General features: G+C 49.7%; 1 protein-coding gene and 1 long non-coding RNA gene across 2 annotated transcripts in view; both read right to left on the bottom strand.

Annotated features, from left to right (window-relative positions):
* Positions 1–8,112: 8,112 nt before the first annotated feature.
* LOC136582768 (uncharacterized) lies at positions 8,113–11,439 on the bottom strand. Its single transcript, XR_010787215.1, has 4 exons — positions 10,219–11,439; positions 10,005–10,146; positions 9,701–9,851; positions 8,113–9,602 (listed from the first exon to the last, which is right to left on the bottom strand). It is a non-coding gene; the product is annotated as an uncharacterized lncRNA (long non-coding RNA).
* A 2,367-nt stretch (positions 11,440–13,806) lies between these two features.
* The window catches only part of LOC136582093 (solute carrier family 22 member 20-like), a 49,387-nt gene continuing 37,317 nt past the window's right edge, over positions 13,807–25,876 (bottom strand). Inside the window, exon 10 of the mRNA XM_066582883.1 lies at positions 13,807–16,587. Within this exon, the coding sequence (XP_066438980.1) occupies positions 16,485–16,587 (103 nt within the window). The 3' untranslated portion in view covers positions 13,807–16,484. The remainder of the gene's footprint in view (positions 16,588–25,876) is intronic.

Raw genomic sequence — 25,876 nt, 5'->3', positions numbered from 1 at the left:
GCGGAGGTGTATGCTTCCTCCACTAAAGCACCCTCCTCCTCCTCCTCCTCTGTCTCGCAATCAAGATGTGTTAGCAGCAGCATGTCGCCAGCAGTCGGTGTCGCGCGGTGTGGCAGCACAGCGGTGGGCAAGCGTCAGCAGGCCGTGCTGAAACTACTCAGCTTAGGCGATAAGAGGCACACGGCCCACGAACTGCTGCAGGGTCTGACACAGCAGACCGACCGCTGGCTTGCGCCGCTGAGCCTCCAACCGGGCATGGTCGTGTGTGACAACGGCCGTAACCTGGTGGCGGCTCTGCAGCTCGGCAGCCTCACGCACGTGCCATGCCTGGCCCACGTCTTTAATTTGGTGGTTCAGCGCTTTCTGAAAAGCTACCCACGCTTGTCAGACCTGCTCGTAAAGGCGCGCCGGCTCTGCGCACATTTTCGCAAGTCCCACACGGACGCTGCCACCCTGCGCACCCTGCAACATCACTTTAAGCTGCCAGTGCACCGACTGCTGTGCGACGTGCCCACACGGTGGAACTCTACGCTCCACATGTTGGCCAGGCTCTATGAACAACGTAGAGCTATAGTCGAATACCAACTCCAACATGGGCGGCGCAGTGGGAGTCAGCCTCCTCAATTCCTTTCAGAAGAGTGGGCCTGGTTGGCAGACATCTGCCATGTCCTTGGTAATTTTGAGGAGTCTACCCAGGTGGTGAGCGGCGATGCTACAATCATTAGCGTCACCATTCCTCTGCTATGCATCTTGAGAAATTCCCTGCAAACCATAAAGGCAGCTGCTTTGCGCTCGGAAACGGGGGCGGGGGAAGACAGTATGCCGCTGGATAGTCAGGGCACCCTCCTGTCTATTTCTCAGCGCGTACAGGAGGAGGAGGAGGAGCATGAGGAGGATGAGGAGGAGGGGGAAGAGACAGCTTGGGCCGCTGCTGACGGTACACCGGCTGATTGCCTGTCATCCTTTCAGCGTGTATGGCCTGAGGAGGAGGAGGAGGAGGAGGAGGAGGATCCTGAAAGTGATCTTCCTAGTGAAGACAGCCATGTGTTGCGTACAGGTACCCTGGCACACATGGCTGACTTCATGTTAGGATGCCTTTCTCGTGACCCTCGCGTTGCACGCATTCTGGCCACGACGGATTACTGGGTGTACACACTGCTCGATCCACGGTATAAGGAGAACCTGCCCACTCTGATTCCCGAAGAGGAAAGGGGTTCGAGAGTGTTGCTATACCACAGGACCCTTGCGGACAAGCTGATGGTAAAATTCCCAGCCGACAGCGCTAGTGGCAGAAGGCGCAGTACCGAGGGCAAGGTACCAGGGGATGTGCGTAGATCGAGCAGCATGTACATCCCAGGCAGTGCAACAGTCTTTAAGGGCCTGGCCAGCTTTATGGCTCCCCACCAAGACTGTGTCACCGCTCCCCAGTCACGGCTGAGTCGGCGGGAGCACTGTAAAAGGATGGTGAGGGAGTACGTAGCGGATCGCACGACCATCCTTGGTGACGCCTCTGCCCCCTACAACTACTGGGTGTCGAAGCTGGACACGTGGCCTGAACTAGCGCTGTATGCCCTGGAGGTGCTTGCTTGTCCTGCGGCTAGCGTCTTGTCAGAGAGGGTGTTTAGTGCGGCTGGGGGAATCATCACAGATAAGCGTAGCCGCTTGTCAACCGACAGTGCCGACAGGCTAACACTCATCAAGATGAACAAAGGCTGGATTTCGCCAGACTTCTGTTCTCCACCAGCGGACAGCAGCGATACGTAAGCAATACGTAGGCTGCACCCGCGGATGGAAGCTACGTTCTCTCTCACCATCCAAAACGGGGACATTTCTGCTTCATCAATCTGTGTCTAATATTCCTCCTCCTCCTCCTGCTCCTCCTCCTGAAACCTCACGTAATCACGCTGAACGGGCAATTTTTCTTAGGGCCACAAGGCTCACTCAAATAATTTTTCTGAACAATTTTTATAAGTTTCAATGCGCTTAAAAGCGTTGGAACTTTAACTTGAACCAATTTTTCGTTACACTGGGCTGCCTCCAGGCCTAGTTACCACTTAAGCCACATTAACCAAAGCGATTAATGGGTTTCACCTGCCCTCTTGGCTGGCCATGGCCAATTTTTGGGATGTACATTAGTACTGTTGATACAGCAATTTTTGTGGGCCCTCGCCTACAGTGTAATCAAATTAATTTTTAGCCCACCTGCATTACAGCTGACGTTACCTCAGCTGTGTTGGGCAATGCAATGGGATATTTCTATGTACCGCCGGTGGCTTCCTGGCACCCACCCAGGCAGTGGGTCCACAGGGAGTTTAACCTACATGTGTCCACTTCTAAAGAACCCCAGTCTGACTGGGGCATGCAGTGTGGGCCGAAGCCCACCTGCATTAAGCACGACATTACTACCTCAGCTGTGTTGGGCAATGCAATGGGATATTTTTATGTACCGCCGGTGGGTTCCAGGGAGCCACCCATGCTGTAGGTGCACACGGAGTGTAACCTACATGTGTCCACTTGTAAAGAACCCCGGTCAGACTGGGGCATGCAGTGTGGGCCGAAGCCCACCTGTATTACGCACGACATTACTACCTCAGCTGTGTTGGGCAATGCAATGGGATATTTCTATGTACCGCCGGTGGCTTCCTGGCACCCACCCATGCTGTGGGTCGACAGGGACTTCACAATAGGGAGTTGTACCTGCCTGTGTCTATGAATTAAAAAGCCCGGTCTAACTGGGGCATGCAGACACCTTGACAGAATGAATAGTGTGTGGCACATAGGTTCCCCATTGCTATGCCTACGTGTGCAGCTCCTGATGGCGGTGGCACAGGATTCTATTTCTCATTGCTTCTGTACAGCATTGTGGGCTATCGCCCCGCCCCTTTTAAAGAGGGCCGCTGCCTAGCCATGCCAACCCTCTGCAGTGTGTGCCTGCGGTTCCTCCTCATGGCAGACGCACTTCTAAATAGACATGAGTGTGGCGTGGCATGAGGGCAGCTGAAGGCTGCGCAGGGACACTTTGGTGTGCGCTGTGGGGGGGAGGGGGGGGCGGTTGGTCAGCATGTAACCCAGGAGAAGTGGCAGCGGAGTGTCATCCAGGCAGCGATTGTGCTTTGTTGTAGCTAGTGTGGTGCTTAGCAAAGGTATGCCATGCTAATGAGGGCTTTTCAGAAGTAAAAGTTGTTGGGAGGGGGGGGGGGCCCACTCTTGCCGGTATTGTGGCTTAATAGTGGGACCTGTGAACTTGAGATGCAGCCCAACATGTAGCCCCTCGCCTGCCCTATCCGTTTCTGTGTCATTCCCATCACTTTCTTGAATTGCCCAGATTTTCACACATGAAAACCTTAGCGAGCATCGGCGAAATACAAAAATGCTCTGGTCGCCCATTGACTTCAATGGGGTTCGTTGTTCGAAACGAACCCTCGAACATCGCGGGAAGTTCGTTCCGAATAACGAACACCCAAACATTTTGGTGTTCGCTCATCTCTAGTCACACTGCTTTTGGACAGCTAGGCTATCGAGCACCCCTTTCATTAGCACCCCGGCCATCATGACAGCTGCACGGCTACCCAGATCTCACCGGGCGGGTGGGTGGTTGGTTGCCCGTGCGTGACACCAGAACAGCATTTGGGGTATGTAAATGCCGCTGTCAGAATTGCCAGTGGCATTTAAAGGATTAACCCATTCCAATCCAATGTCAGACCTGCCTCGACATCATAATTTCCCTCCACAGCTCCGATGTCGGGGCAGGCCCGACACTGCAGTGCAGGAGTGCATCTGCACCCGATCATCAGACACATCATCATACACATCGGGTCCAGATACACTCCTGCACTGATCCTCATCAAGAACCCCCATGGAGAAGGCAGAAATGCTTTTTAACCCTTTCTGCCTCATTACATAGCGCTCAATTAGCGCTATGTAATGCTGGAGATTCTGGCCGGCATACATGTGACCGCCGGTGTCACCTGACCCCCAGCGGTCCATGAACGCCGAGCCGGGAGCCTGCACCATGGGGGGACCTGCTTACCTGTCCGTTGTCTTCCACAGTCTCCCTCTGTCTCCCGGCTCCTGACCCCAGCGGTCACATGATCGCCGCGCCAGGAGGCAGAGGGAGAATGCGGAAGACGCCGGATAGGTAAGCAGGTCCCCCCATGGTGCAGCGAGCACCTGCACCCTTCTGAACTCTGTCAGTTCAGGAGGGTGCAGGGAAATGTATTTTTTCTCATCAATTCTCCCCAGCTCCGATTTATTTTGAGCTGGGGAGAATGAATGAGAAAAAATTATTGGATTGGAAAGGGTTAATAGCCGCCATCGGCCCAGTGGCCGCACGCGGCTCTTGACGGCGTGTCTTAGTTGTAACCACCTGACGCCCTTGCTGCGTGGAGGGAGACAGCGCCGCTAGCTCCCGCGATACACATTCTGCAACTGCTGGACATAGGTTTACTTTTGCGCCGTCACAAAGGGGTATATCCAGCGGAAGACTTACTCCATTGTTTAATTCGCAGGCGACGTTGCAGAAAATGTAAAGTTGTTCGTTTCGGGTATTGATCTGGTATCTTTCGGAGAGGCCGGTTGAACTGTTCGTTGTCTTCGGCATTCTCTCTTCTGCTACATAACACAGCCGTCATCATCTTGTGGCTGGTTGACTTCCGAATAAAAAATTGGCAGCAGAGAGATTGTTGAACTTACCATACCAGCAAACTTGGGCAACCTTTGTTGTGCACCGGCAGTCAATGGGACCTTGTTACGTTCATGAGTGTGGCAGGAACATGTTTGCATTTTCCCATTTTCTCTCCCCTTATATTGTGGATGGGGAGAATGGAAATCTGAACCATATGTGGCGTGTAAAGTGAAAATTTAACCTCCCCCATGTATACCTCTGCAATGCACATCTTATTTCCTTCACACGAATTCAACTGCGTTCTCCTATAAATTTTGTGTTGAGAACAATATCTGAATACTGTATATATAGAAGTGTTGAGGTAATGCAAGTCTTCAGTGTGTACTAACTTTTGTTTCTCTTCTCTGCTTCTTTTCAGCTTCTTGGCCACAGGAGAGAGCTATGCATCCCTGCATCTCCAATTTCGTGTTGGTAAATCTACCATCACCGAAATTGTGAGGTGCACATGCAGCGCCATCTGGCAGAAGTTGCAGCCCATCGTGATGCCTTCACCTACCGAGGACACTTGGCAACGTGTTGCAGCAGGCTTTTAAGCTGTTGCCAAATTTCCTAACTGCATAGGCGCGGTCGACGGCAAACATGTGCGTGTGCTTCAGCCAGCCCACTCAGGCTCCAAATTCTACAATTACAAAAAGTTTTTTTCTATTGTCCTGATGGCGGTGGCTGATGCACATAGCAAATTTGTTTGCATCGACGTCGGCGCCTATGGCAGCACTGGAGATTCTCGGGTGCTGCAAACTTCACAGATTGGGATGCAAATTCTCCGAGATGGCGTTACGCTCCCAGCCCCACAACTAGAGATGAGCGAACGTGTTCTTCCGAGCTTGATATTCGTGCGAATATTAGGGTGTTCGGTATGTTCGTTATCCGTAACGAACACCATGCGGTGTCCGGGTTACTTAAACTTTCTTCCCTGAGACGTTAGCGCTTTTTTTTGGCCAATATAAAGACAGGGAAGGCATTACAACTTCCCCCTGCAACGTTTAAGCCCTATACCACCCCCCTGCTGTGAGTGGCTGGGGAGATAAGGTGTCCGCCTGATATGAAAGTCTGCCCCTCCCGCGGTTCGCTATGGATGCATTCTATATGCGCTCAATGGGGCCAGCGGCAGCAGCGCTGACCCCATTGAGAACATATAGAAGACAAATCCTTCTTCTCTGGCACAGCTGTAACAGCTGTAGCAGAGAAGAACGATGTTTGCCCATTGAATTCAATGGAGCGGCAATACAGCATGTTCCACTGAATGCAATGGGCTGCCGGCGATCGCAGGATGAATGGTCGGAAAGGGGTTAAATATATAACCCCTTTCCTGCAATTCATCCAGAAATGTGTTACACTAAAAATATATACCGGCGTATAAGGCGACGGGGCGTATAAGACAACCCCCCAACTGTCACCTTATACGCCGGTAATACAGTGGAGCAAAGAATAAAAATCATTACTTACGTTTTTAGATGATCTGCGGCGCTCCTGCAGGCTGTCACTCCCTCCTGGTCCACGGCAGAGTATTGCTTTCTCCACGAAAGACTTTAAATCCCTGCCTCCAGAAGCACACGTGCCTTCAGCCAATCACAGCCAATGACAATGATGTCATTGAATGGCTGTGATTGGCTGTGTTTCTGGAGGCGGGGATTTCAAGGCTTGAAATCCCCGCCTCCAGAAACACAGCCAATCACAGCCATTCAATGACATCATTGTCATTGGCTGTGATTGGCTGAAGGCACGTGTCTTTCTGGAGGCAGGGATTTAAAGCCTTTCATAGAGAAAGCTTGTCTGCCGTGGATTAGGAGGGAGTGACAGCCTGCAGGAGCGCCGCAGATCATCTAAAAACGTAAGTAATGATTTTTATTCTTTGCTCCACTGTATTGCCGGCGTATAAGGTGACAGTTGGGGGGTCGTCTTATACGCCCGGTCGCCTTATACGCCGGTATATATTTTTAGTGTAACACATTTCTGGATGAATTGCAGGAAAGGGGTTATATATTTAACCCCTTTCCGACCATTCATCCTGCGATCGCGGGCAGCCCATTGCATTCAGTGGAACATGCTGTATTGCCGCTCCATTGAATTCAATGGGCAAACATCGTTCTTCTCTGCTACAGCTGTTACAGCTGTGCCAGAGGAGGACGATCTTTATGCTGACAGTGGGGGGGGGGGGGCACTCTTGCCGCTATTGTGGCTTAATAGTGGGACCTGTGAACTTGAGATGCAGCCCACCATGTAGCCCCTCGCCTGCCCTATCCGTCACTGTGTCATTCCCATCACTTTCTTGAATTGCCCAGATTTTCACACATGAAAACCTTAGCGAGCATCGGCGAAATACAAAAATGCTCTGGTCGCCCATTGACTTCAATGGGGTTCGTTGTTCGAAACGAACCCTCGAGCATCGCGGGAAGTTCGTCCCGAGTAACGAGCACCCGAGCATTTTGGTGTTCGCTCATCTCTACCCACAACCTTTCCCGGGAACCACACATCCAGTCCCCTTTGTGATGGTATCGGATGAGGCTTTCCCGTTGTTGCCAAACCTGTTGCACCCATACCCATGAAGAGGACTGAATGCCCGGAAAAGGATTTTTAATTATCGGCTGAGCCGGGCACGTCGCGTGGTTGAGTGTGCCTTCGGGATCATGGTAAGTCAGTGGAGAGTTCTAGGGACTACCCTTATGGTAGACCCTACCACAGTTGATGACCTTGTCAAGGCATGTTGTGTTCTTCACAACTACCTCCAGGGCCATCGCCCCGAGGTAGATGTCGAAGAACTCGATCCTGCCTTTGACACGGTCATCAACTGGGGGGCCAGTTGCACGTCTGCTACCGCAGTGCAGGTACGAGAACTCTTCACTGACTATTTTCTTAGTCACGAAGGCACCGTGCCATGGCAGTTCTCCTGTGTCGGTGGTGTGCAGCCCTAACTGCAGTGTGACCCTCCCCCGGCGCCCAGCCCCAGAAGGACGCAGAAGACACGAATGGCATAAAGTGCGTTTATTCAAGACCCAGCAAAGGCACTCCATTAATAACTTTCTGAATGGTCAGTCAATTTTACAAAATTGTTAAAAAAGAGGTTGCACAATAAAATGTTAATATATTTTACGAAAAACATTGCTCTTCCTTTTTCGTTGTGGCACTAAATACGTCAACTTTATATTAAGTGGAGACAATTTTGAGGCTATGTTGGTTTTTAATAAACAGCTTAATGAACATTGCAGGAGTATTGGTGTTGAAACGTTACCTTTTTGAAGCATTTAAGCAGTTAACGATTACAACTACATGACTAGGAGAATACATTTTGCACAAGCAATGGAACCACATTCGCACGCTTGACGCCACACCACTACCTAGCGTTACATTTGCCACGCACCAGGAGTACATGAAAGCAACGTATGTTACCCTTCCCCCCCCCCCCTTTTTTTTTTCATTAAAATCCTGACATAATTTTACATCGCTGTTGTATAGCGGAATTCTGGGTTTGGTGTTATATTTCTTGCCACACAGTTGCAGTCATATGGCACGTGGTTACAGTATTTTTTTAAGTGGTGTAACGTTTTTCTCTGTCGCTGGGCGATCCACAACCAATTTGGCTTTCGCCACAGTTGACGGATATACCGCAAGCGGAAATGCTGATGGGAACAGGCCGACAGACAGACTGCCTCTGTTCTCATCAGCATTTCTTGGAGTTTGTTTCATGTTCGAACTCCGGTAACATGCGTTACACTGGAGCAAACATGAAAATACACATGAAAATAAAAAAAAGGAAAACAACAAACAAAGGCAATGACCCCGAGAAGTGAAATACCCCAACCTTGGAGGACAGTGAGGCAGTGGACAAAATCACTCTAGACGCACATACACAATCCTTCACGTACAGTCGCACAGCCTGCGAACAATTTCACGGTCATGCCACTGACGGGAAGGAATGTGTCTGCCTTGCCTATTTAGCAGCGGAGCGGATAGTAGCCGGCAGTGAGCGATGTAAGAAATTGCACCCCAATCTTTCTCATGACCATCCGTTATGATTTCTGCAGCGTTACAAAAGGCAGCATCACAACGGAACCAGCACTTTCCAATGGTAGCGTCTAAGACATTGCAGTTATCCCCATGCAGCAGTTGTGATCACTGCAATGTCGTATAACTAATAAAAGAGCCTTCTCCTGTACTGGATTGAGATCCGCTTGGCGGCGTGTACAGTACCGTGGTTGTGTGTTGCGAGGTCTGATGCAGAGGGCTGCTCATCAGTGAGAGAAACGACGATTGGGAAGGGGAAGGGGACCCGCCAGAGACCGTGTCGCCGTAGCCAGTGTCTTGAGAAACATGGTACATGGGGTATCCCGTGCTAGGAACCCTGCCTGGTTGGTCAGGGAAAGATTGGGGTGGAGGCAACATGCGGTTTGATTGTGGTACTGCAAAGGCTGCATTTCTCATTGCCGAAGTAATGGCACAGCTATCAACAATGGGCCTTTGAGAAGCATAAATCTGTAACGCAGAGTAAAGAACGGGCGCAATAGCCCACTGACGCTCCGAGCTCAGTTCACGAATGCGTGCCACAATGGTGGCACCCATTGTGTCCCACTGATCCTCCGTGTCAGCCCGCCGCAATAACGTCAGCGCCTCTTGGGTGGCATCTTGCTTGTTCTTCCGACGCGGACAAACCGTAACGCTGCAGCTCGTCCGCTCGGAACTCACCTCCCGGCTACTGCCTGCTCTGCTGCTAGGGCCAGCACTACTGCTACGCGACACGTTTTGTTCCTCCACTTCTGGTGTTACTGAAGTGGGGCACAAATCGGGCGTGCTCCGTTGGCTGTCTTCCAAGGTTGGGGTACCTTCTCTGATATCATCATCCTGCGACTCCTGTTCCGGCCCTTCTGTGTCGGCTGTAGCGGTTTCGACCGTGGGAGGGGCGGCCGTGATGTTCCCGTTGGATCTGTGGACGAAACAAGAGTACCGTTTAGGGACATAGAACATCAAAATACAACAACAGTGAAGCTGAGCTGTAAAGCTCTGCGAAAATGTAGCACTTACGGACGCAATGCTCGACTTGTTCTGAGGAACTTCAGTATTTCCTGGTGTGGACACTTTTTCTTAGACGGGGACATACCGATTTTTTAACAGTCTTTTTCTTGTTTCTTGTAGCGGTCCCGAACTAACCTCCAGCGATTCTTGATGTCTTTAACTGCAACATAATTAAACATGGTTTTTAAAAGCAGTCTGCAAAACTATGTAATCCACCGAACGCTGCAATAAACAGTGTGGTTAGATGCAGTACAGTTCAAAGTACATCGAAGAAAGAAACACCAAAGCGTTACAACCAATAGTGTAAACTTACGGATTTCACTTTGGATGGCAGCTGTACCGGAGTCCCAATCGGGATACATCCCAGAGCAGACCGCAATCCAGGCGTCCGCCTTTAAGTCACGGTCACTGTAGCCCGGCTCGGCTGGGTCCCAAATCTCCGGCCTACTTTCAACCTGCAGGGGGGGGGCGGGGGAAGTAAAAAACAAGTTGAATTGCATTCCGAGGGGGGTGGATACTACACTCACCAAGGTTATCATCCTGACGACGTTGATCCCCATTCGTTGATACCAGGACATTTTCCGGAAAGTGGGTTGACGTTGCGAACGGAATGCACTTGGCGACAGCAGAAAATGTAGGTCGTCCTGTGAGCAATCAAAAAATTTTACCATTTAATCATATACACATCTTTGGCCACTAGCGCACAATTGCAAGTCGCGAAAAATATCGCCGATGATCACATCTACACAAGTGACAGGCCTAAGTGAGAGCAACTATATAAAAGGAAAAGTGGTTAAAAAACTGTGGGTCGGCTATGCAAAAATGGACTAAACGTGTGTCCTCGCCCGTGCAAAGGAATGCCATGCAACCGGGTGTGGGGCCATACAATGGTGGAAATAAGCTATGTTACACCGAGCGTGACCCTTGGAAAGGTACACCATGCAACAGTGGAGAAAAGCAAGGTAGGTAAACAGCGAATACCGTGGGTTGCAATGGCCAAAAAAAAGCACGCAAAAGAGCGCAAATCTGCGAGGAGAGAGCACAAGAAGGTGCGGTGGAGCTGGACGCGTGTTGCCTGTAATGCATAATGTGGTGAAGTAGTGACTTACCTTTTTTAGCCGAGGTTGACGATTGTGCCGCTGCTGCTGGTTGCGATGCCGGTGGTGAAAGTGCTGCTGCCGGTGGTGGTAGCTGTGGTGGGCCAGCTGCTTGCCCCGTTGGGGGTTGTAGTGCTGCTGCCGGTGGTGGTAGCTGTGGTGGGCTAGCTGTTTGCCCAGGTGGGAGGAGTGGTGGTGCCTCCGCTGGGGGTAGTGGTGGACCCGCTGGGGCTAGTGTTGCTTTTCCTGCCACTGGGCGTGGTCGCGCTGGGGGTAGTAGTGCTGCTGTGGTGGACAGGCTGCTTGCCCCGTTGGGGGTTGTAGTAGTGCTGCTGCCGGTGGTGGTAGCTGTGGTGGGCCAGCTGCTTGCCCCGGTGGGAGTTGTAGTGCTGCTGCTGGTGGTGGTAGCTGTGGTGGGCCAGCTGCTTGCCCCGGTGGGGGTTGTAGTGCTGCTGCCGGTGGTGGGAAACGTACTGGAGCTGATGGGGGTAGTGGTGGACCCGCTGGGGGTACTGGTGGTGCCGCCGCTGCTGGCGGTGCTTTTCCCGCCACTGACGGGGTTGGGAGTTTCCCGCCTGTTGGCCAGTATTTTCCCGTGGGCGTCAGTGAAGTGCCTACCGGTGGTGCTGATAGTGCTGCTGGTGCTGCCAATGGGTGTACTGGTGCCCCTCGGGGGGGGGTCTGGTGCCGCTGGGTGTGCTCCTGCTCCCTGCTTCCTCTCTCCATGCAGTCCAGGCTGAAATGGCGCCCAGCGGCTAAAATGGCCACTGAACCACTTCCTGTGAATAAACTTTATTGTCCCTCTTTTCTCATGCGAACAATCTGCTGCGGAACCGCTTGGAAAAACCGTGACAAAATAAGCAATAGCGGTTTTCATTTTTGCTGCGTCCATGGGGCCCTAAGGAAAAAAAAGCGCTGCGGAAAGGTCGAAAGAATGGACATGCTGCATCTTTCAAAACCGCGGCGCAGTTGCTTATCCGCACTGCGGTTCTGCGGTAAATTTTACGCCCTGTGAGAACGACATTTTGGCCAAACACATTGGCACCGCATTGCACTGCAACCGCGATGGAATGGCCGCAATGCGGATATGCAACGGCAAACCGCGGCAAATAAGCATTAAATACGCCCTGTGTGAACCCAGTAGCTGCGTGCTGAGTTTGATCTGCCAAACACGCAGTTTTTCAAATACCTACAACTAGGGCTCCTGCAGACGGCTGGGTCGGATCCCGCTGCGAGAATTCTCACAGCGGGATGCGAGCCGTGTCCCTACAGCGACCGCTGCGGCTCACCTCCTCCCATCGTCTCCTCGGCTCTGCTGTGTGCCGGCTGCCGCCCAGCCGTCACATGTGCAGAACGGAGGCGGCAGATCACCAGTGATGTTTCCGTGCGGGCCTCTGCTCGCACAGAAATAGGACATACCACGATTTGTTTACCGTGTGAGTTTTCACGCGGTCAAATCGCGGCTGTCTGCATAGGATTGCATTATCTAATGCAATCCTATGGCAATGGGCATGGGCGGAAGTTATGCAGGAAATCCAGCAGCAGAATTTCCGCCTGTGTGTAGGAGGCCTTAGACATGTTTTTCTGGTGGAAGAGGGACTTAGTGATTTAGAATTTAAGAAATTTTTACCAGCAGAAATCATAGGTGTCTCCACCTGTACATGTGCATGCATACAAGATCAGATAAACCTGTGCTTTCGCCTTGTAATAAGAAGCAAATGGGAGGAAGATATTGGCCCAATTGAGGAATATCTCTGGGAGGAGACTCTACAGATGACCCCCAAAACTCTCCCTAAGTGAATCCCACAAATGATCACAAAAATACCTTCTGTACAGAGTATACCATACTCCAGCGGTTTTATACAATATAGGACTGAGACACCCCTCTATGTACTAGGTGCAAGATCCACACAGCAGATCTTATTATACACATGATTTGGCATTGTCCAAAATTAAAAAGATATTGGGCCGAGGTATGCAGTCTGATCTGGTATTAGTGTATCTTGACGCCACGGAAGCTAGGGGTTTGACAGGAGGAACACCCCTCTCACACCCCTAGCTCCTGATTGGGTCAAGGCACCAAGGTCCTGCTGCAGCCAGAAGCGCCATAGGATGTAATGGGATGTGACAGAGGAGCGATCTCACTGCAGCACCGCAGTTAGCCACCTGTCCCCTGGGTCCACCGCTGTTGCCTCCCTGGTGTGCTGATGCAGTAAGCGGTGGAGGGATGTCCAGTTGTGTGCCGCGCCGCAGTCGGCTCCCTGAGAGATGTTTCGTAGTGTGGCGCCCTGCTGTTGTCCAGCAGTGTACGTCTGCTGCCCTTCATACAGTCTTCCCCGGCGCACTGTACTTCCTGCTGCCGAGCACAGTGTACTTAACACACATGGGGTGGTGGTGGGGCCCGCCGCTGTCAAAGCTGCTTGACTGCGTTCTGCTGTTCCTGAGGCCGACCCCGCTCTGTGCTTGAACACAGAGGGGGGTTCTGCCGACGGGTAAGCGACTTTGAGAAGTGCCAATGTGCGGCTGCAGCGGGGGCTGTGCATGGCAATAAAGGGATCAGAGGCTCCTTTCCGGGGCCAGAATGCGCGGATGCTGTTGAGGGGGAACGTCCATCCCTAGTCAGGGAGCTGCTGCTGGGGGCGACATGCATGGAAACACTGAGAGCTGCTGCATTACCTTAGTGGGCTGCCAGGACCTGCAGCCCTACCTCCTCTGCAGCCAATAACGTACTGGGGGCGTGTCCTACTACTACATCTTGTCTCGACCAGGACTTCCTGGTGGCGTCAAGATACACTAATACTGTCTGATCTATGATATATATGGGGTCACTTTGAAATTTACCTCATTGGTATGCGTTTTGGGATATGTAAATGATCTACCTTTAGATGAAAATGAGAAATTAGCAGTAGCTAGACTATTATATTTAGCTAGAAAGCTAATAGCGCAACATTGGCTGGATGAAACCCCTCCCAACTTAGGCGAACTCAAAAACAAAGTCAAACAAATGTTAATGTGGGGAAAAAGTGTTTATTGCAAAAGGAAGACTGCAGAAATATTACATGCCTTTGGTCATCTTAGTTTAGATTTGCTCAGGGGATAAGGTTCTAGACGCACTGAAAGAGCTGTGGTTTGGGTTGGGGAGGGCCCAGTGGGGAGGGAGGGGAGGAGAGAAGGATTGCACTGTGTTGACCTCTGAATTGCAAGATGCAATGAGTACCATTACGTAAAGAATCTACATTTGACGAAAGAACAGAAAAAGACCACAGAGAATTTATTTACGCAGTACAAGAGAGACTTAGGCCTCATGCCCACGGCCGTGACGGACTCTGCCAGTGGAATTACGCAACGGAGTCCATCATGGCGACCCCCCAAAGACCCCATACTTACCTCCCAGATCAGCTGTGCGAAGTCCCGCATAATGCGCCGGCACGCATGCGCAGTACAGCGCATGACGCACTGGAAGTGTCATATGACGTGCTGGCGGTGGGTGGGGAAGCATATTCACGCTAAATTTCCGCTGTGCTACAGCGGAACTATAGCATGACGGCAGGCTTCCATTAGGTCCAGATAGTCAAACGTTGAAAAGTGAGAGTACTCATCATTAACTGCTGCTTTTGTGAGTGAGTGAGTGAGTGAATAAAAAATTTGTTATAAGGACCCCTTATATCATGTTGTGTGTCAGTAGAGCCACAAGAGGCCTTATAGTAATTAAGAGAGACTGTGTATTTCATGCGAAGGTCAGGGACAACTGAAGAAGCTGAGAGCAACTAAGTGGCCCAAGTGTAACAGAGTGACTAAGCATATTTGTAATTGTGTAGCGAAAACTGATAATTGTATTTTCAAAGAGTGTTACAAGTTGCAGTGTGCCATTACTTGTATTAAGGACTGTAACAGAATTGCTAGAGAGTTCCAAAATGTGATGTAGTTCTAGAGTGTGTAACATTGAAGTATTTGTATCACTGATTTATGCACAGTGACTGTAATACTGAAAGTTGCTGAGTTAATTTGCTCAATCCATGTACCTCATCTGTACCTGCACATGAGGGTCCCCCAGAATCAATTTGCTAGTCAGCAGGATAAGAGACCCCAGAATGGAAGAAAATATTGCAGGGGAGGACACAAAACTATGTTAAAACTATGACCAACGGCTCCAGAATAAAAATTATGACCAACAGCTCCAGAAGTATTTGATTGTTGCACCTTGCCAGAGTTGTGGATGATGGATGCTATCACTTACAAGGGGCAGACTAGTAAATTGGAGGACATTTCGGATAGGGTGATTTTAGGACATCTGGCCGAAGACATTGAGAATTACTGAAAAATAGGCTATCCGCTCCAGAGGGTCACTGTGTACCCAGACTTGAGAAACTTAAGAAACTCCATGAAGATAACGGAATTTTGCCGCGGTAAATCCGCATGCGGCCGCTAATCCCGGGATTAGCCAGCCATGTGGACGAGATTTCTCAGAAATCTTGTCCACACGGGACAACAAATCCGCTGCGGCTAAGCCGGCAGAAGCCGCCGCTGCGGCGCGGATTTGCCGACCGCAGCATGTCCATTTTTATTTTTCCGCTGCGGCCGGCGCTCCCATAGAGGAGGGTTTTGAAGCAGCGGTTCTCCCAGCGGAAATCTTGCGGTTTTTCGCTGCGGCCAAACCGCGGGATTTCCGTCGGGAATCCGTCCCGTGGGAACCCAGCCTAATACTGAAGCTGGTTATGTCCTGCCAGCTGATTTAATATAGATACTCCTACCTGGTGGAATGGTGAATTGGGTCAGAACATGGAAAATAAAGACACTGGTAAGGAGCATTGCACTGACTCTCCTTCTCTTGACCAACAGGTGGTGCTAAATTCGGTGACTGAGGATGGCTACACCCCAAAAGAATTTTGTGTAAAGATATTGCAAATTTTTCGGATGTGTGCTCCATCTCTTATCTCGTACCTGCACATTGGAGTCCCCCACATGGTGTCCAAAGCAGCAGCTGATCCTGGCACAGGAAAAGGGTAGTACCGAACATGTAGTACCATACTGTGCTACTTAACTCTTTCCAATCCAATTTGTATCCTGGTTTTCCTAGGGGGCTTACTCTTTTTCTGCCGTTATACAATGGCGCTATAAGCTGGCTAAAGCCAGTACTGCATGGGGTGACACGTTGGACAGGCTCTGACAGCAGAGAGGCTGGCAATATACAGTAAGAGAACCCCGACGGACGTCTTCCAACATCGGAGTTGTACAGCCTTAAATCATAATGTCTTCAGAGGTCAGACAGTGGATTGGAAAGGGTTAATAGCCAATCAGTGAATGCACTGCAGAAACACAGATGTTTTACCCGTAAATTGCCCATTCTGATTGGCTGGATTTTTCAGCAATGGGCATGTGCCACAGATCTGGACTGTCAGTAACATTATATGTTTTTTCAAGTGACTTGACAATGGAGCTTTCTGGGATGTGAACAGAGCAGAAGGTGACCCCCATTCTTAGGTGGGAGACTTGAAAGTAAAACCAATGCCTATTAAACATTTGTGGCATATACTTTTGATGTACTATAAACATCTTACATGACGATACCTCTTCTAGATTTACTGTGGCTCTTGAGAACAATTCAATGTGACAATGTGGGTCTCGGACCTGAAAAGATTGTTAATCATGTAGAACAGCGGTGCACAGTCTCACGTTTTTTCTCAGCCTGGGAATAATTATATAGTGTCCACCGGAAGTCTCTTTGGATGTAGAGTCTGGCTCTGGGTAAGGGGTACCTCTTCTTTGTGGATGACTTTCTGTAATTCTTTCTTCTTAGACCTGCAAGGAATAAGGTGCAGTATATTATTAGTGAGATACTGTGTATACAGAGATACTAGGATTACAGATTGTTTGCTGAGGATCAACAGTACAGTGTGCATATTAACCCTTTCCAATCCACTGTCTGTGTAAGTGCTGTGTAAGTAAGCACTGTGATTGGATCGAGCGCCAGCTGTGATTGGCTGGTGCTCAATCCAATCACAGCACTTACTTACACAGCACTGACAAAGCCAAGCAGAGAGGATGACAGCAGGGAGAATTCAAGCAGCTTGTCGCACGAAAACAGACGCCGTCTGGAAGGTGAGTATGGAGGTTTTTTTTTTTTTACCTAGTATATACTCGTGTATAGCTCGGCTTATACTCGATTCAATAAGTTGTACTAGTTTTTTGTGGTTAAGCTTATTGTCTCGGCTTATACTCGGGTCGGCTAATACTCGAGTATATACGGTACTCTCTGATTTATTTATATTATTATTAAATATATATAAGAGAATATTTAGTATAAAAATATTTATTTAGGGTGCCTTTGCGATATCGCTGTGTTTTTTTAACACAAATGTCAATAGGACTTTCTAATGTTAAAAACGCATCACGCAAAAATCACAAAGCACAAACTTGCAATTTTTGTGCGATGCGTTTTTAATATTAGAATGTCCCATTGACATTCGCGTTAAAAAAAGTGTGAGGGCACCATTATAAATATTAGATTTAGAGATGAGCGAGCACGCTCGGTAAGGTGAGGTACTCGACAAGCAGGGGGCGGCGGAGGGAAAGAGAGATCTCCCTCACTCTCCCTCCTGCTCCCCTCCGCTCTCCCCAGCCGCCCCCTGCTGCCCCTCCGAGTAACTCACCTTACTGAGCATGCTCGCTCATCTCTAATTAGATTGCATTTTTGCGATTTCACTCCTCTAGCCCACCCCCACCTACCGCTATCGTGCAAATTGAGAGAGTCCCAGGCAGTCACTATGTCACTAATGATAGTGACATAGCCCCCTGGTATTTTCCATGTGATCACTGGTGGTGGCTATCTTATTCCGGTCATGGTTTTGAGAGACAGCCGCCATCTTCTTCTGGTGGAAGCATGCCAAACAAGCGTGCCCCACCCCCTTCCACACTTTCCAAAAAATAAATTTAATGGGGCACATGGCAGTCTTATTCCCTTTATTATACACTTGATAAAAGGAGGCGTCAACCTCCAAAACATGTAGTATGAATTTAGCCTCATCCATTTTGTATAGTAAAGTTGTGAAAAGAAAGCATCATCCAGCATCTTTCTGGGAACTTAGTTTAAGGCTGACTTGGATAATTGAGGAGACCACTGGACATCGTGGTCTCCTCTACAGTAAGTCTTAATAGTAAGTCCTAAACAAAGCTACTGGTACACATTGCAGCGTGGGAATTATTTTTATATATATTTTTTTAGTTGATGTTTTACGACCGCGGTCCTGTACCCTGGGTGATTCCGACCACACTCTGCCTTAGCTTCTGGTACAGTACAGGGACCAGGTGCATGTAGCACACCAAAACAAGTAATGTGGAAGCCTGTTGTTTAGACGGGCCTCCCAAACAAGGTGAGCCCAACTTTTACTTTTTACCCCATGTTGTCACATCTAAAGAATCCATCAGCCTTTGGAGCACGGCCGATCCAAATTTACTATTGATTGACTATCCAAAGGATAGGCCATAAATATCATACATACAGGAACCTTCAGGACGTTCACACCCAATACTTTGCTGAGTCCCTACAATCCTCTCTGTCCCCTATCTCTCTCCTCTCCTGCCCCAACCTGGCTGCTGGACATTGCAATACTGTTCTCAAACTTGCCCTGGATGAAGCGACACCCCCCTCCCCCCACCGGGACCCAAGCCATCCGATGCAGACCTCAGCAACCCTGGCTCACATCTCAAACGAGCCTTATCTGGCGGTGTTCTAGAAGTGCTGAACAGCTGTGAAGAAAGTTGCAAACGTCCGCAGACTTTTTCCACTTCAAATTCATGCTCAGAACCTACAACCTAGCCCACCACCATCCAAACAAGTCTACTTCACCTCTCTCGTCTCCTCACCATCGCACAACGCTAAACGACTCTTTAATACTTTTCACTCCCTTCTCAGCTCTAAACCGCAGCCCCCTGTGACAGATCGCAGTCCTGCAGAGCTGGCTGCTTACTTCAAAAAGAAAATCAACTACATCCATCAGAAAATAACCTCCCAATCCCAGACTAGCCCTGACCCTAGTCTCGTTAGTACTGCATCTAGCTCTTGCTCACTAACGACATAGGAAGAAGTTTGCAGATTGCTCGCCTCTGCAACTACCACCTCGCCACCACCTGCGCTAACGACCCTTTTCCCTCACACCTCCTCCAGTCCCTCTCCCTGGTGATCATCTACTATCTCACCACTATATTCAACCTCTCTCTGACCTCTGGCATTTTTCCCTACTATAATATCCCCACTGCTAAAGAAACCGACTCTTCAATCGACCGAAGCTGCCAACTACCAACCCATCTCAAATCTCCCCTTCATCTCCAAACTATTAGAACGGCTTATAAGCTATCTATCAGAAAATTCTCCCCTACAGTCCAGCTTCTGCCCTCTACACTCGACAGAAACTACCCTTACAAAGGTGTCAAACGACCTCCTGACAGCCAGATCGCTGCATTTTTTTTAACGCGATTGTGAATGGGACTTTCGAATGTTAAAAACGCATGACAAGTTGGTGCTGTGCTATTTTTGTGCTATGCGTTTTTAACATTAGAATGTCCCATTGACAATTGCGTTAAAAACACAGCGATATCGCTTTAAAAAAAATGCGCAAGAAAAACGCAAATGGGTATTCACCCTAACAAAGATCTGTACTGAGACTGTTCTGGCTACGCTGTGGCATAGGGATTGTACTCTTGTTTGCACAGATTATTCAGTGATGTGCATGGTCTCAGCCACTGGTAGTCAGATAACCTGAGAAAAAGAGCGGAATAGCAACTAAAATGACCCATGGAGATACAGAGCAGCATTTAACCAATTACTGGTACAACTCTGGAAGTGGCGTATTAGTGAAGCAGGCTGTGCCAGGTAGTAGCCTTCCAGTCACACAGTGGCACAAGAGGATGTGCAGAAGTTGTCAGTTATTTTGCAACAATATGACTCCAGTGGAACTTCAGTAATATTATGAGGTCCGTGGTCAAGGACTGCTCAAAAAACTTCTGTGTCGCTGTTTTTGTTTAACAGCGAGAGGTGTACATTATTCAACAGGGAAGCCCTCCTTACACTTATATACAGTACTGTGCAAAAGTTTTAGGCAGGTGCAGAAAAAAAGCTGGAAAGTAAGCATTTTTTCAAAAATAGAAGACATCCAATTGGCTCTAAATTTATTTTGCAGAAGGTTTGTGATGGAGTAAACAATGTTCTTTTCTCTACTTTTCATGCTTTGTTGCACGGAGTATAATATAGGAGGTGGCTGCACCTTTAAGTGTGGGTGAGAGAGGAGAAACAATGCTGCATGTTTAGAAGCTGGGGATACTCTCAGAAGCAGCTAGGGTGGAGAAAAACTGCAGCCCTGATTTGGCTCAGGTGAGTTGGATTCCTGAGAAAAGGTTACTTTCTCTTCACTCCATCTCCCACACCACAACACTTCAATTACAAACATAATTATCGGCTTCCGCCATTGGACATTTGGCCCAGAATTGGGCAAGCTGAGTTATGTAAGTGCCAAGATCCCATATTTTGTGACTATTAAAGACTTTTTTCTCTATTTGCCCAGCGGGCATGAGCATTACCCAACGACTGGGGTAATGTTAAGTCTTACTGGCGCTGGATTGGATCTGCAGGTATAGTAGCCATGCTGGTCACTGGAGAATAGTCAGGATAGCCAGGAGTCGTTATCGGGAAGTTACTGCATGCAGTACAATAGAATGAGATGGAAGCGTAGTCAAATGGAAGCCAGAGGTCAGGAGCAGGAAGTATCGGCATGCAGTACAATGGAATGAGATAGAAGCATAGTCAAATGGAAGCCAGAGGTCAGCAGCAGGAGATATCGGTACAATCACACAGGAGCAGGAGGAAGAGGAGCTGGATCAAGGTGGTGGTGCACAATAATCACACGCTGGATCTAAGGCAAGGTCAGGCTTTTATAGGAAGTCCCAATTAGTAGCAGGGTAGAGCCAGGACAAGACACAGGAAGTGGACTTAACAGGAGCAAGGAAACATAGGACAAGACTGGTTTTCAGCAAGGAACCAGGGGAGAGAGTTGCTGACTGGAGTGCAAGAGGTCCCGGGTTTGAGTCCTGACAGGTAATTATATAAAAATGTATAATAATCTGAAAGACAGAACGGTTTTGTTTATTTGTTTCTTTAAACATTTTATTAAACGTTACAGAGCATCTCTATGGCTTTCTAAGGCCTCATGTCCACGGGGAAAATCAGATCCGCTGCAGATTCTACATGTAGAATCTGCAGCGGGTCCCTCCTGCCCCGCGGACATGAGCGCCGAAAATAAGAATTTAAAAGTATTTACCATCCGGCGCGGGCGGAGAAGATCAGCTGTTCCTCACGGCCGGATCTTCATTTTCGGCCGGCGGATGAATTCCTGACGCCGGCGGCACGTCGCCGGCACGTCGCCGATGTGCCGCGCGCATGCGCCGGGCACATCCGCCGAGCCGAAGCAAGGAAGATGCGGCCGTGAGGAACAGCTGACCTTCCCCGCCCGCGCCGGATGGTAAATACTTTAAATTCCTATTTTAGGTCTCCCGCGGATCCGGACGGCTTCCATAGGCTTCAATAGAAGCCCGCGGGAGCCGTCCCCGCGGGAGACCCGCACGAAAATGGAGCATGGTCCGGATTTTTCCATGCTCCATTTTTTTTTAAATCCCTTTTATTGACGATCCGCGGGTATTTATCTACCCGCGGGTGGTCAATGCATCCCTATGGGATGCGGATCCGCATGCGGGAGATCCGCTGCGGATCTTAAATCATATTTTGCCCGTGGACATGAGCCCTAAGAGTATATAGCCTGCAGGTACCTGCATTGTCATGGGCACAGTTTGCCACAAGAACGCAGCCAGATCTGGTGTGGCCTGATCACTGCCATGAGAGTCTGCTGTCACATCTGGCCACTTACGTAGACTGGTAAACTCTAGCCACACTGAAGGACCTGGGCTTGGCTCTGCAAGTTCTATTCCAGGTCTTGCCATCCCTCTGGAGTCTAGGGCTACCTCACTGCCTGACCCCGACCACACTCTTACAGAATAATGACCCCAAACATGCAGCTAACGTCATTAAGAACTATCTTCAATGTAAAAAATAACAGTCCTGGAACTGATAATATGGCCCCCACAGAGCCTTGATCTCAACATCATCGAGTCTGTCTGGGATTACATTAAGAGACAGAAGAATTTGAGCACATACATCCACAGAAGATCTGTGGTTAGTTCCCCAAGATGTTTGGAACAGCTTTCCTGTTGAGTTACCTCAAAAACTGTGTGCAAGTGTACCTAGAAGAATTGATTCTGGTTTGAAGGCAAAACATGGTATGGCAATACAGTAGCAAGAGTGGCCTGTAGATGGCCTCAGAGTACAGATTACTGGTTGCTTAGTTAAGCTGAACTTGAAAGAAAGGGTTAACACCTGCTGGGTGTGACAAGAAGCAACGTAAAAGTAGATCCTGTCACACTCTAAAGCAGTGTTTCTCAACCTTTTCAGCCTTGGGGCACCCCTGGGGAAAAAAAATTTATGGTGTGGCACCCTTACCAAAAGGGTGTGTGGTCAGGGGTGTGGCTGTGGTGTGGTCAGGGCTGTGGCTATGGTGTGGTCAGGGGTGTGGCTAGGGTGTGGCTTATTACGACATATGATTTTTACCTCCATCATTATAAAAAGGTCAGGGCTGTTTAAAAAAACACACAGGGTAGAGCGCTGGGTGGGCAATTGATATACATTATATTTAAAATTAACAAATTGTGGAATTAAATCCTGCACCTCATGTCAGTGTCCACACGGGTTTGTACAGATTGTTTTCACAACGTGTGGATTATTTTCAAAATCTCATCCACTTTGCTGCTACAGCTACTATGGATTTCACAACTAATCCGCCCCGTGTAGTAATAGTGTCCCACCCTTGTTGGTGGCCCCACTAGTAATAGCGACCCCCTATATTGGTGGCCCCACTAGTAATGGCGATCCCCCTATATTAGTGGCCCCGGTTGTAATAGCAACCCCCTATATTGCTGCCCCTAGTAGTAATAGCAACTCCCTTTATGGTGGCCCCAGTATTAATAGCGACTCCCTGTATTGGTAGCCCCAGTAGTAAAAGTGACTCCCTATATTGGTGGCCCCGGTAGTAATAGGTGACCCCTATTGTGGCCCCGGTAGTAATAGGTGACCCCTATTGCGGCCCTGGTAGTAATAGGTGACCCTATCGCGGCCCTGGTAGTAATAGGTGACCCTATTGCGGCCCCTGGTAGTAATAGGTGACCCCTATTGCGGCCCTAGTAGTAATATGTGCCCCCTATTGCGGCCTCGGTAGTAATAGGTGACCCCTATTGTGGCCTCGGTAGTAATAGGTGACCCCTATTGCGGCCTCGGTAGTCATAGGTGACCCCTATTATGGCCCCGGTAGTAATAGGTGACCCCTATTACTGCCCCGATACCAATAGGTGACCCCTATTGCAGCCCCAGTAGTAAAAGGTGACCCCTTTTTCAGCCCTGGTAGTAATAGCGGCCCCCTATTGTGGCCCCAGTAGTAATAGCAAACCCTATTGCGGCCCCAGTAGTAATAGCGACCCCTATTGCAGCCCCAGTAGTAATAGCGGCCCAAGTAGTTATAGCAACCCCTATTGCGGCCCCAGTATTAATATTAACCCCACAGTAGCCCCAGTAAAATATTAACCACCCCAGTAACAACATTAACCATCCCCCAGTAATAACATTAACCCTCCCAGTAATAACATTAATAGAGATGAGCGAACGTGCTCGGCCCCGCCCCTTTTTCACCCGAGTACCGCGATTTTCGAGTACTTCCTTACTCGGGCGAAAAAATTCGGGGGGCGCCGTGGCGGCGCGGGGGGTTGCGGCGGGGAGTGGGGGGGAGAGGGAGAGAGAGAGGGCTCCCCCTGTTCCCCGCTGCTACCCCCCGCACCGCCGCGCCTCTCCCCGCCCCCCGGCGCCCCCCGAATCTTTACGCGCGAGTACTGAAGTACTCGAAAATGCCGGTACTCGGGTGCATAAGTACTCATTACGAGTACGTTCGCTCATCTCTAAACATTAACCCTCCACCCCCCAGTAATAACATTAACCCCCCAACCCATATTCTTACCTCCTCCTTGCAGTGCCACACTCACCCGCCGCCGCCGGCAGGATGTTGCCGACGTGTCCCCTGCTGTCAAAAAGCGCACTCCCCCGTCCCCCGCCGCTGGCAGCACTTTGCCAGCCAGCTCACCTAAGGGGGGACAGCAGGAGCCGAGGGGAGAAAGCTGCAGCTGACCGAAGACAGCAGGAGCCCAAAACACAGTGCCAAGTGGAGACAGCAGCAGCCCAGGGGAGAGAGCAGGAGCCGGGTTTACTCACCGCAGGGAACTGTCAGTGCAGGAGCCAGGATAGGGGGCAGAAATGATTTGAGGGAGCCGCGGAGAGTAACAGCGGGGAGTAACAATAGGTGACCCCTATTGCGGCCTCGGTAGTAATAGAGGACCCCTATTGCGGCCCCGGTAGTAATAGGTGACCCCTATTGTGGCCCCGGTAGTAATAGGTGACCCCTATTGTGGCCCCGGTAGTAATAGGTGACCCCTATTGCGGCCCCGGTAGTAATAGGTGACCCCTATTGCGGCCCCTGGTAGTAATAGGTGACCCCTATTGCGGCCCCGGTAGTAATAGGTGACCCCTATTGCGGCCCCTGGTAGTAATAGGTGACCCCTATTGTGGCCCCTGGTAGTAATAGGTGACCCCTATTGCGGCCCCGGTAGTAATAGGTGACCCCTATTGCGCGGAGAGTAACAGAAGCGGAGAGTAACAGCGGAGAGCGGACAGCAGCACAGCACTGATGGGAACACTGGGCGGGGGAGGCACACACAGCGGGGGAACTGTGAGCGGCAGAGCCAGAACGTGAGGCACACCTGCGGCATGTGGGGAAGCGGGTAAGGCAATCTACATTCCACACACAATCAGGAGCTAGGGGTGTGACACAGCCGTCCCTCTATTTAAGCCCTGTCACACCCCTAGCTTCTGGTGGCGTCAAGGTACACCTGTACCAACGTGATTTCCAGCCAGAAAGCCACGGCACCCTGGTTGGGAATCACTACTCTAAAGAGAGAAGTTGGCTGAGAAAGGCAGAGAGGCGGTGAAGGAGCCACAGCAGGGACTGGGAGCCTGAGGTCCGGCACAGACCAGTGAGAGGATGTGATCACTCAGTGGAGCTAGGAGGGCTGCTAGCCTGAGGTCCAGTTGGGACCAGCAAAGGCTTTGAGTCAGACAGGGACGACAACCCTTGACTCTCACACCCAGGTGGGGTGCGTATGGACATTACAAGGCCTTGAGTTTGACAGGGAAGGACAACCCTAAACTCACACCCAGGTGGGGTGCTTATATGGACATTGTTGGCTGTTATGTTTAAAACGCTGATGCTGTGTGAACTGTGCCCTACAACAGTGCAAAGTGGCATATGATATGCTGGACTGAATTTGTATGCTGAATAACTCTGCTGTGCTAATGTGAAATAAAAGCTGGCAGGTGCCACTTTTAAAGAGAATCAACGTCTGCTGAGTTTTACCTTCACGAGAGGTGTGCCATTTCCGGTCTGAGAGGTCTGCGATCCTCAGGTGAATGACCCCCAACTTGCCACAATGGTCACACTGAATACTAATTTGATTTAGATTTCTCTCTTGGTCAATCACTTTGCATTTTGTTATTTGACAAAACAAACTATTAACACTTCTATTTTTTACAGCATTCTTTGTAGCATTCTTCCACACCTGCATAAAACTTTTGCACATTACTATATGTCATTCCCATGGAAGCCTGATCAAAACCATTAATAAAATGTTAAAAATATATAGGGCCTTTAAAGGGGTTGTCTCGTGGCAGCATGTGGGGTTATACACTTCTGTATGGCCATATTAATGCACTTTGTAATATACATCATGCATTAAATATGAGCCATACAGAAGTTATTCACTTACCTGCTCCGTTGCTAGCATCCCCGTCGCCATGGCTCCGTCTAAATTCGCTGTCTTCTGGCGTTTTTAGACGCGCTTGCGCAGTCCGGTCTTCTCCTTGGTGAATGGGGCCGCTCGTGCCAGAGAGCTG

Source organism: Eleutherodactylus coqui, chromosome 11, assembly GCF_035609145.1.
Source record: "Eleutherodactylus coqui strain aEleCoq1 chromosome 11, aEleCoq1.hap1, whole genome shotgun sequence".
NCBI classification, from domain to species: domain Eukaryota; kingdom Metazoa; phylum Chordata; class Amphibia; order Anura; family Eleutherodactylidae; genus Eleutherodactylus; species Eleutherodactylus coqui.
This window is presented reverse-complemented; position numbering and strand designations above follow the sequence as displayed.